General features: G+C 43.3%; 1 protein-coding gene across 2 annotated transcripts in view; it reads left to right on the forward strand.

Annotated features, from left to right (window-relative positions):
• Window positions 1–18: 18 nt before the first annotated feature.
• Window positions 19–10,632, forward strand: part of NKAPD1 (NKAP domain containing 1) — a 16,380-nt gene continuing 5,766 nt past the window's right edge. Inside the window, exons 1-5 of one of the 2 annotated variants that reach the window (XM_075604435.1) lie at window positions 19–196; window positions 949–1,025; window positions 5,725–5,825; window positions 8,389–8,442; window positions 10,165–10,317. In XM_075604435.1, coding sequence (XP_075460550.1) covers window positions 957–1,025; window positions 5,725–5,825; window positions 8,389–8,442; window positions 10,165–10,317 — 377 coding nt within the window. In that variant the 5' untranslated portion in view covers window positions 19–196; window positions 949–956. Of the gene's footprint in view, window positions 197–217; window positions 282–948; window positions 1,026–5,724; window positions 5,826–8,388; window positions 8,443–10,164; window positions 10,318–10,632 lie in introns of those variants that run through there. The other variant, XM_075604436.1, reaches the window with a different exon arrangement.

The raw sequence follows: 10,632 nt of genomic DNA on the forward strand, positions 1-10,632 counted from the left end.
ATTCTGTTCCGCCCAAACCGCTTCCGATCTGCTGGGACAGGAGGTGGCTGAACGAGGATTTCCGGAAGAGGAGGAAGGGGAAAGGTGGAGACCGGTGGAGGCTGATCTAGGAAGGGAAGATCGGGCTGGGGAGTCACTGATCGACGTGGGAAGGGGAAGGAGATCACTGCAACACCTGAGGCAAGAGGAAAAGAAGGTATGAAAGGAGAGTCTGGTGGTCGTTAGGGGGAAAGGATTTTATAGGGCACCCGGAAGTGGGAAAGCTTGGGGTATCAAAAGAGGTAAAGGACTGGGGTATCAGAAGAGGTAAAGGACGGGTATCAGAAGAGGTTGTCACATGGCTCGTAGTTGGGGATAATTAGAAGGGCACTTGGGCTTATTGTTGTGCAGTAAGATGGGGAGTTATCAATATATTTGGGGAGAGGGACACTGGTGTTATTGGGACACTTAGAAGATCACTGGAGTTTATTGGGGTAGTTAGGTCACTAGGGCTTATTGGGGCAATTAGGTCACTGGTGTGTATTGGGTCAGTTAGAAGTTCATTGGGATTTATTGGGATTAGTTAGAGGAGCTCTGTAGTTTATTGGGGTTAGTTAGATTAGAACGCGTGGGGTTTATTGGGGCAGTTAGAGGGGAACTACCGGTATATATAATGGGTCAAATAGAGAGGATTGTGTTTTATCAATGCTACCCAGAATCGTTTATTTGTGTGGGCATGAGCTGAACACTGAGTTAATGAGTTGATAATAGTGGGGTAGTTACATTTCTGTGATGGGGTAAAACAGAGAATGGGTGAGTAGAGGGATTAGGACAACTTTTGTATACAGAAGTTTGAGGAGGGCACCAGATGTGTGGTCCATCTTTTATTTAGGGAAACATTAGGGAAATGAATGTGGCACCATTCACCATACAATCCTGTCTGTACATCCGTGATCTTCTGTTACACAGGTTGAGAGATGTCACGTGTCCCTCTTGGAAAAGTTCTCCTCCGAAATGTGATCCGTCACACGGGTGCTCACAACAAGGTGATGTTCCTCAGGTTATGGGAGCATGTGGGCTTTCCTGTAAATGTGCAGCTATAACGTATATATTTGTAATGGGATAGACAAATCCTAGTTCAGAGCAATAAAGGGGAGTGTATCTCTGTGTTTTACTAGCTGTGTTGGTCCTGGAGAAATGTAGATTTGTTATGATACCTTTTTTTCAATGGACCGAAATGAGTCCTTGATGGATACAGAGAGGTGCATAAGCTCAGAAGTCTCTTATCCGGATTTTTGTCGCTAGAAGAAGCCTCCTGTTGATCTGATGAAAAATATCAAAACCTGCAAAGGACTATTATTGTATTCAGATTGTTATATTGTATAAAAAAAAAAAAGAAAGATTAGAACTGTGGTTGGCAGGTTTGATAATGGGCTGCAGGGTAACCCAGGGGAAGTGTCCGTCTTTGAAGGGGGTTAACGTAATTGAAATGCCAGTGTCCGCTATCCTTGTGACTTTGGGCTAGTCACTATCTTCCTATGCTTCAGACACTATATTAGATTGTAAGCTCTTCGGGGCAGGGACTCGTCGTGCCTGCAAAATTCTGTTTGCAACGTGGAGTAAGTTTGCAAAACAATTGAAGTCCCTTATTGGGGAATATAAGAGAAGCTGTCAGATTGAACCTGTATTCTAACATGTTCTATTGCTGTTATATTCCTAATATAGACTTTGTATTATAGTTTTATATTTAAAATATGTATTCTTATATCACCAAAAGCTACCCATAGCAAGCCCTTTAATATTGTCAAAAGATGTGGGAATCTTTTTTATACCGTGCTTGAAATAACCGTGCCAAATTATTTTGTTTGCTCTTGGCTATACAAACAGGGCTATAGGTATAATATTCAATTTGAGAATAAATAAACGCAGACGTACATCTATTTTAATAAAGTAGAACTGTTTGTCATAGTTGATTTGGAGAGACGAACGCCCCTGAGGCTAAAAATCCTTTCCTAATAATTTACTGATGCTGCTTTCAAAAAATCTTCATTTGAACATCCTGTCTGCTGAGCAAATATTAATTTAATCTAACAAAATATCTTCATACAATATCAGGACTATGTTATTAGCAAGAATGTTTAAGCAGTGACCAAACCTTACAAACCTCCATATCTTCTCATGCATGACATTGTAATGAACTAAGCCGTCATGAGGGGTAATTGTATATCTGCGATGCCGCAGTTGGGACGAAAACTGTCTGAACGGCCACTTCTGCAGATATAGTCTTAGGCTAAGGCCCCGCTGCCTCAGGCCCTGCTGCAGACAGGCGGCGCGTGGAGAGGCACTTGGGGCTTTTTCCGGTCCAAAGGGACCATTTTTGCAAGCGGGGGGGGCGTGGCCAAAACGGGTGGGGGGCGCGGCCATGACATGGAGGGGGGGGGCGGCCATGACGTGAGAGGGCGGGACCGCCCGTCAGCCGTTCAGTCCCTCAGCCCCTCAAATCCTCAATCCGTCAATTCCTCACACTCAGGCACACACGCACTCAGGCACACACGCACTCAGGCACACACATATACACACACACACAGACACGCACTCACGCACTCAGGCACACACACACACACACACACACAGACCGGCACTCAGGCACACACATACATACACATACATACACACACACACAGAGACAGGCACTCAGGCACACACATACACACACACACACACACACACACACAGACCGGCACTCAGGCACACACATACACACACACACACAGACAGGCACTCATGCTGCTTTCTCCCCACACTCTCCTCCCCGCAGCCTCCCCTCCTCATTGGCTCACAGCCACACCACGTGACGCGTCGCCGCTTGGGATTACAATTCTCTTGAATCCCCTGGCGGCTGACACGTCACAGCGTGTAGTGAGCCATGCAGGGAGGAGGGACTGGGACCGGGAGGATTCCCCTGCTGGTGGGGAACGCTCGTGCGGCCGCCGGGCGCAGCGGGTCCCAGCCCTAAGGCCTTTAGTGGTGTAGCTTGTCTTCATCCTATATTATCACTTGAATGTCAATAGAGCTCTCGAAACTGTTAAATCCACCCACGTTTTGGGCGCAGTCTGGATGACATTGTAATGTCAAATACACAGGTTTCACCTCCAGTTGCCAGTTTATATCAAGTTTTTTGGGTAAGTAGGATTGACCTCTTATGTAATAGTACAGTAGGTTGCCCCACTTAACGGGATTTCTGGAAATCACAATGGCTCGCTGACTAACCAAGCATGATTTGGGGTTTGATCCAGAGTTCTGCAAAGCACAGAGTACATGTGTACAGGTAATTAGCATAATTGGGTGTGGGGTAAGTAAGGGTGACCATATGAGTGCATTTTGTATTCATTTTGTTGGGTATGATTTCTTTTGTCAAAGACTGGATGACTCTCTTATTAAACTAATATATTTTGTATTATATAGCACTGACAGTGTATGCAGCTCTGTGAATAGAATTGTGCATAACGAGTCTGTCCCAAAGAGCTTACCATCTTATTTGGGTGCCTGAGGCACCTGAAGATAACGTCAGTTACCCAAAGTCACAAGGAGCTGACACTGGGACTCGAACCGGGTTCCCCTGTTTATAAGACTGGCCATACCACTAGGATACTCCCTGACATTTAGCTGGAAAATGTTATGTCCTGATGAAAATGGCATTAAAAAGGTGTCTATCTCAATACTTCCTTTAATTAATGACTAATTTGTGTCTTTTATATGGATTAACGTCCAAAGCTTTCTCCTGCTTCATAAATAAGCTACAGAAACACCAACATGTGTTTGTCTTTTTATGTTTTTGATCTTACGTTGCTTTATTGAGTTGGGACTTTCACTTTCGATATCATCATTTTGTACTTTATCATAGAATAAATGTTCCCCTTTCCCAGCGCAAGTTAATGAAAGATTTGGGGATTTCTATCACCTTTTCCTTTAGATCTTTTACAGGAGTTTTGGCCAATGGTATTTGCTAGGGTTTAACGAAAGTCCGTATCCCCCAACCCGCAGTCTATCCCAAATCCACCTCCAACCCGCAGTGTATCGCCCCCCACACCCCAATCTGCAGTGTATCGCACCCCAACCCGCAGTGTATCCCAAATCCACCTCCAACCCGCAGTGTATCCCAAATCCACCTCCAACCCGCAGTGTATCCCAAATCCACCTCCAACCCGCAGTGTATCCCAAATCCACCCCCAACCAGCAGTGTATCGCCCCCCAAACTGCAGTTTATCGCTCCCAACACCCCAACCCGCAGTGTATCGCCCCCCTCACCCCAACCCGCAGGGTATCGCGCCCCCACCCCTCCTCACCCTGCAGGGTATCACCCCCCTTCACCTCAACCCGCAGGGTATCGCCATGTTATCATGACATTGTGATACATGTCTTGGTTCTGCAAATCAAAAGTTAATATTTAAAAAGCAGAATTGGGGGCATTCCGTTAAAACAGGCAGTGGGCAGAAGGATGGGATGCCCCAGAGTTAGGCTGGAGTTGCAATTCTTGGGGCATTGCAACGTAGTGGGTAAGGTAAACGACTTCTCAATGTTACCGAGTTCCTACGAAAGGTTCAATGACCCTTAAACTTTGGAGAGCCGGCATTACCAGAGTGCCACCGAACCACCGGATTTCCTGGTCATGTAATCGCTCCAGAAATGATCACATGATGCAACCCAGGCCCCGGATACCAGAAACAGAAGTGGCGGAAGCTTGACTTCTGTTTGGATCGGTCTGGCAGCTCTGTTGGCCCAATCGTTTCCTAGAAAATGAACAGGTGGCCATGATGCACCCAAAGACCCTGTAAAGGTTAAAGTGGGTGTCTTTCTTCTTTTATATCTAGTGAAAAATAAACATGTATGGGTTCTTGTGGAGAACACCGCATTCAAGCCCATTAGCTACTGTTGTTTGACTAATGATGGCTTCATAATTACTTTGCAAACAAGGGAAGTGTCCAGGTAATCATCTGGAGGTCTGGCAAACAGTCTTATCAGCAAAAGACCTTGGATTGGGGTTGTGAAATCCCTCCAATGTATTTATCTGCAACGGAGATATGAAGTAAAGAAAATATATCTTTTTAAATTCTTATAGTTTCTTTTTTTATATATTTTTTGTGTGTTCGTTTAAAGCAGCTGTTTCCTCTGTTCGTCTTTTTATTAATATTTTTTTAAACCAACACGGGACCGCACACGTTCCGAAGATACGTGCCGATTTAAAAGTAGCATGTTGCTGTCCCCTCCAGGGGAATCAAAATGGATGTTTTAACCATCACGCATCATGTAGGCCAATGGCAAGCCCCAACGTCCTCCATTGCGGCTTCCTACTGGCCCATGTTACACAGGTCCAGTTTTCACATTGCCCTTCAGCGGTACCTTTACTTGTAAGTATCTCGGGAACCGAGAGTCCCTGGAGCTAGTAATATTGCGGTTCAGCCCCAGACACCCCCTGAATCCCATCCTGGTAAAATAAGTAGGGGATCTGCTAGGGGGAATTACCTAATGAACATGCTACAATCTTTAGCTCACTTTTGTCCTAGTAAAAACTTCCCTCTGTGTCCTTATTCACCATAAGTGTCTGGGTGTCTCCCTTGTCACTTAGGACAGGCAGCCGGTCTAATCACTGTTCCATGATAAAGCCACATCTACTCCTGATGTGTTGTATGAAATATAACTGCGTTTCTCCCCTCCCCCCCCCCCCCCTCTGTTTGTAATGTTTAGATCCAAGAGGAATCGGAAATGTGGAAAGTCAGAGAACTAGAGAAGCATACCGATGTGGTATTTGGGCCGAAGAGACGGAGGACATCACTAGAGCATAACAAGTCAGCAATATACCGTATAACCTGTAACCTAGTGCACAATGATTATTGAAAACCTCGCTCAGCCTAATTCTGTACACACATTTGGTAGTGGGTGCCACCTAGGAGGTAACTGGAAACTGAAAGTGTACTGAAGACGTACACCAGAAAAGAAATCCTATGTGCACATCACAAAATCATAAACTGCAAGATGGTTATCAGTTATTTAATAATTCACTTTTAAATGTACTTTAAAATATGGTCGGTCAGTTTTTCTTAACGCAGTGTGTGTGTGTGTGTGTGTGTGTATACACACACACACACACACACACACACGTATATGTATATGCAGTGGTTGACAAATCACCAAAAAATCTACTCGCCACAAAAAAAAAATCTACTCGCCACCTAGTACCAAACGTGTGCTGCTTAGGCCAATATTTACTCGCCCGGGGGTTAAATCCACTCGCCCGGGGCGAGCAAATGTATAGGTTTGTCGAACACTGTGTATATATATACATATACACAGTGTTCGACAAACCTATACATTTGCTCGCCGGGCGAGTGGATTTAACCCCCGGGCGAGTAAATATTGGCCCAAGCAGCACACGTTTGGTACTAGGTGGCGAGTAGATTTTTTGGTGATTTGTCAACCACTGTGTGTGTGTGTGTGTGTGTGTGTGTGTGTGTGTGTGTGTGTGTGTGTGTATGTATGTATGTATGTATGTATGTGTGTATGTATGTATGTATATATATATATATATATATATATATATATATATATATATATATATATATATATATATATATATATATATATATATATATATATATATATATATATATATATATATATATATATATATATATATAAAAAATGAGGGGGGCGCTATTTAGTTGTGCTAATAAAAGTGCAATTTATAGTGCAAAATACATTCAGTGCAAAAAAGTGTCACTTTAAATGTTACACTTTTTTGCACTGAATGTATTTTGCACTATAAATTGCACTTTTATTCGCACTTATATTTGCGCAACTAAATAGCGCTCCCCTCATTCTTTTTGTAAGGCATTATGGGAAACTACTTTGGAAGCGGAGCTATAAATCACTGCTCTGCTTCCCAAAGAGATTTGCTATGCGAGCCCCCCACAGTGAACCGGTGCAGGTAGATGCAATTGTCCAAGCGCTGCTTACAGTTGCAGGATGAAAAGCACTCGTATCATGTTGATAAAACATTTCTCCATCAACGGTCGCTTTATTAGAGGTTGTTCATTCATTGCTGATTAAGTGTGACCGATGATGGTTTGGTATCATACAATAAGCATCATACAATAAGCATGTAATAGGAGATAAGATGGCCATTCTTCTGTACGCTTCCAGAAAATGTCTCTGACGTTCTTGGGTATGAAAAGAAAAGAGCATCGGTGGAAAGCTTAATACAGATTGTTAAAAAAATAACATGAGTCGTTGGTAAAGTAGGACAACGCAATGTCTTAAATGACCTGTGCTTGATTGCTGTCATGGGATAAAAAGAGCGTGTTGGAAAGATCGCCAAGCCGTATTTTCAATACAACATTTTTGTTTATTTAGTTTTATTACATAAAGGAAAAACCCAAATGTAGTTCTGCACGGTCGAAACGTTTATTTTTCTTATGTAAAATAAACCATATTTTGTATTGAAAATACTTGTAGTGCCGGGGAGATCGTTCCAACTAGATCAATCCGTACCGGTGGCTGCTAGTCTCTCTGGGTGTGCCCGGCAACCTCTTCCTTCTACATTATTGCTGGTTTTTGAATAATTGTTGCTGTGCTTTCCCTTTACTATTTTTTATAAAGAAAACCGTGACACACATCATTCAACGAGCAGGGGGCAAGGCATGTAGCTGCTTATTGACCCCAGCTGCACCTGACTGTCTCTGTCAACTACAGATCATGCAATACATTGTGCTCTGTCCTACTTTAGTCATATGTGTAACTGCATTTAATACTGTTGGCGCAGTAGTTCTCAAACTTTGGTCCCTGGAGTAGTAATGGTCAGTGACAACTTTAGTGTCACCGAACAATTCAAAACACATTGCCTTTTCTGTCACTGTCTGTCTGCATGTGAGTTCTGTAGCCTGCTGATTAGTTCCAAGGGGTGTGTGTGTGTGTGTGCGCCTATGTCTATGTGTGTATGCGCCTATGTCTATGTGTGTATGTATATATGTATATATGTAACACACACCTTTACGTTAGTATAGTGATAACACTGAAGTAATCCACAATAAGGGAGGCTTGAGAAACTCCTTGCATTGTCTAATACGGGACAATATATGTGATCTCCGCATCTCTTCTTCTGATAAACAGATGTTAGACATGACACCAGAAAAAGGTGTATTTTTAGATCGTCTAACACAGATTACACTACCATGTAGATTTCTGAAAAAGCACCCACTATTGAAATGTCTTCAGCTGTTGCACAGCATAGTCATGTACAAGATTGCTACTTGAAAGCTGCTGAGTCTAGAACTATAAACTAAGTGAGTCTGTGATGTACGGTCACTTTATCGGTGTGTGCATGACTGTGTCTCTCTCTCTATCCGTTTGCAGATGGGATCACAGTGGCTACAAGGAATTGTACCCAGAAGAGTTTAACAGTGACAAGTAGGTCAATTCATCACTCTAAATACACCGTAACAATTCATTTTACTTGAGCAATTTCAATGGGGCCACTCTAAATATAAGGAATTCATGTATGCACCAAAAGCAACTTGCATCCTTTTCACCAAGTTCCTCGGGAGCCAGAGGGACAATGACACTCCTGTTTGACAGCAGTATTGCACAGTTCTGTTAGCTGTATTTCTACTGGTGAGTGTGGACATTAGACAGATTATGGATCAACAAGAGTGCCCTTCATAGATGTTATATGTTGGGGAGAGCTGATGAAATCTGCCGGGTTTCTTTTCACATGAACACACAATTATTACATTATGAAAACAAACCCCTAATTCATTAAGCCATTCCATAGCTGAAACCTTATTAGGAAGTGTAAAGGCGTATGTTGGAGGTTTAACAATTCAACATTATTTCCCAATCTGGGGGACTTAAATGGGGGGGAAGATTCGGTCACAGTGGGGACATACACCCTGGGGGATACAGAAAGTGGATGACATTGACAGATAGGTGTAACAGAGACCATGACCACGAGCGTCACTGCATCAAAATAAAACACTTAAAAAAATAACTGTTTCAAATGGCAGGGGAAAACCCCCAAACCTTGGGAGAATTGAAATCCCAAAGGCAAAACAATAGTTTTTGGGGGTGAGGGCTGTCCAGTGTAAAACGTTTGGGAAACACTGCTGCAAATACTTCTCCACTGTTTTTCAAGACTGACCCACCAGAAACTATGGGGAAATCCCCGGTGGGACCCTAAAGCAGTTGGCTGGTCAAGTGTCCCGTAATGACCACAAGATTTCTAAAAATCTTGGGTAGCTTTTGCAGCAATTATTCTTTCCGTTTGCTCTTTGTCTAATGGTTTATGCATGTCTGGCATCTGTTCTGCTTTAATAAGTGTGTGTATGTATGTTATGTATGTTGCCTGATTGATCGATCAATGTGTATCTCGGAGTATTTATTTATTTATGTATAAAATGTTGTACCAGGAAGTACCTCTCGTTTTCAAGTATGTCCTGGGCATAGAGTTAAGACAAATAATACATGGTTACAATACATAGTTACATAAGTGAACAGGGTATACATTATATACAAGACATTGCATGCACAGTTAGAGATAATATATATTATGGGCGTATGTAACAGTTACTGACTAGATTAAAATGTGAGACAGCTTTAGTTTTGAAAGAACTTAGGCTGGTGGCGGCTGTGAGAGTCTCTGGTAGATTGTTCCAGTTTTGGGTGCACGGTAAGAGGAGGAATGGCCGGATACTTTGCTGAGCCTTGGGACCATGAACAGACTTTCTGAGTCAGATCTCAGATAAGTGCTGCGTGTGGTAGGGGTGAGGAGCTCGTTCAGATAGACGGGTAGCTTGCCCAGAAAGTATTTGAAGGCAAGACAGGAAAGATGAACTTTGCACCCAGACTCGAGTGACGACCAATCTAGTTCTTTGAGCATTTCACAGTGATGTGTGTTGTAGTTGCATTGGAGAACAAAACGGCATATTGAATTGTAGAGGGTGTCAAGTTTGCCAAGGTGGGTGCAGAGCCGTATACTATGTCTCCATAGTCGATAATTGGCATTGGGGACATGCATGAGTGCATACATATAGGAGGATTTATATATGTATGAGCCTGTGTATATATGCATGTGTGCCTCTTCAATATGTTTCCCCTTGGATAGCCCAATCCAACACTGTTGCTATATTTCAGGAGTCGGATGAGGTCGGACGGTTTTGATGCTGATGGGAACCGGGAAGCTGTGAGGGAGGAAGCAGCAGCTGCGGTGACGCTGAGAGAGGATGCACTGAGCGTCCGGGCTTGGAACAAGAAATTCTATGAGTGTGAAGCCAGCATTCCTGACAGGTGCGTCATTACTCCTGTGTAACACAGACAGTGGGAGATTGGGCAAACAGTACACCGAGTGTGTGTGAACACCGCCTTGTCAATTACTGGCAGCAAATGGGTTAACCACCAAGAGTACAGGTAGTCCTCGCTACTCCTCGCCTCGCTATCCAACGTTTCACTTTACAACGAATGGGATATCCAACGCAGCCATATGTGCCGTTTTCCGACGCCTGAATGCGTTATCCAACGCTCACCGCCTCTGATTAACATGGGACTCACTTTACAACGGTTTCACTATCCAACGCTACTTCCAGAACGGATTCTGTTGGATAA

This window comes from Ascaphus truei, chromosome 6 (assembly GCF_040206685.1).
Source record: "Ascaphus truei isolate aAscTru1 chromosome 6, aAscTru1.hap1, whole genome shotgun sequence".
NCBI lineage: Eukaryota > Metazoa > Chordata > Amphibia > Anura > Ascaphidae > Ascaphus > Ascaphus truei.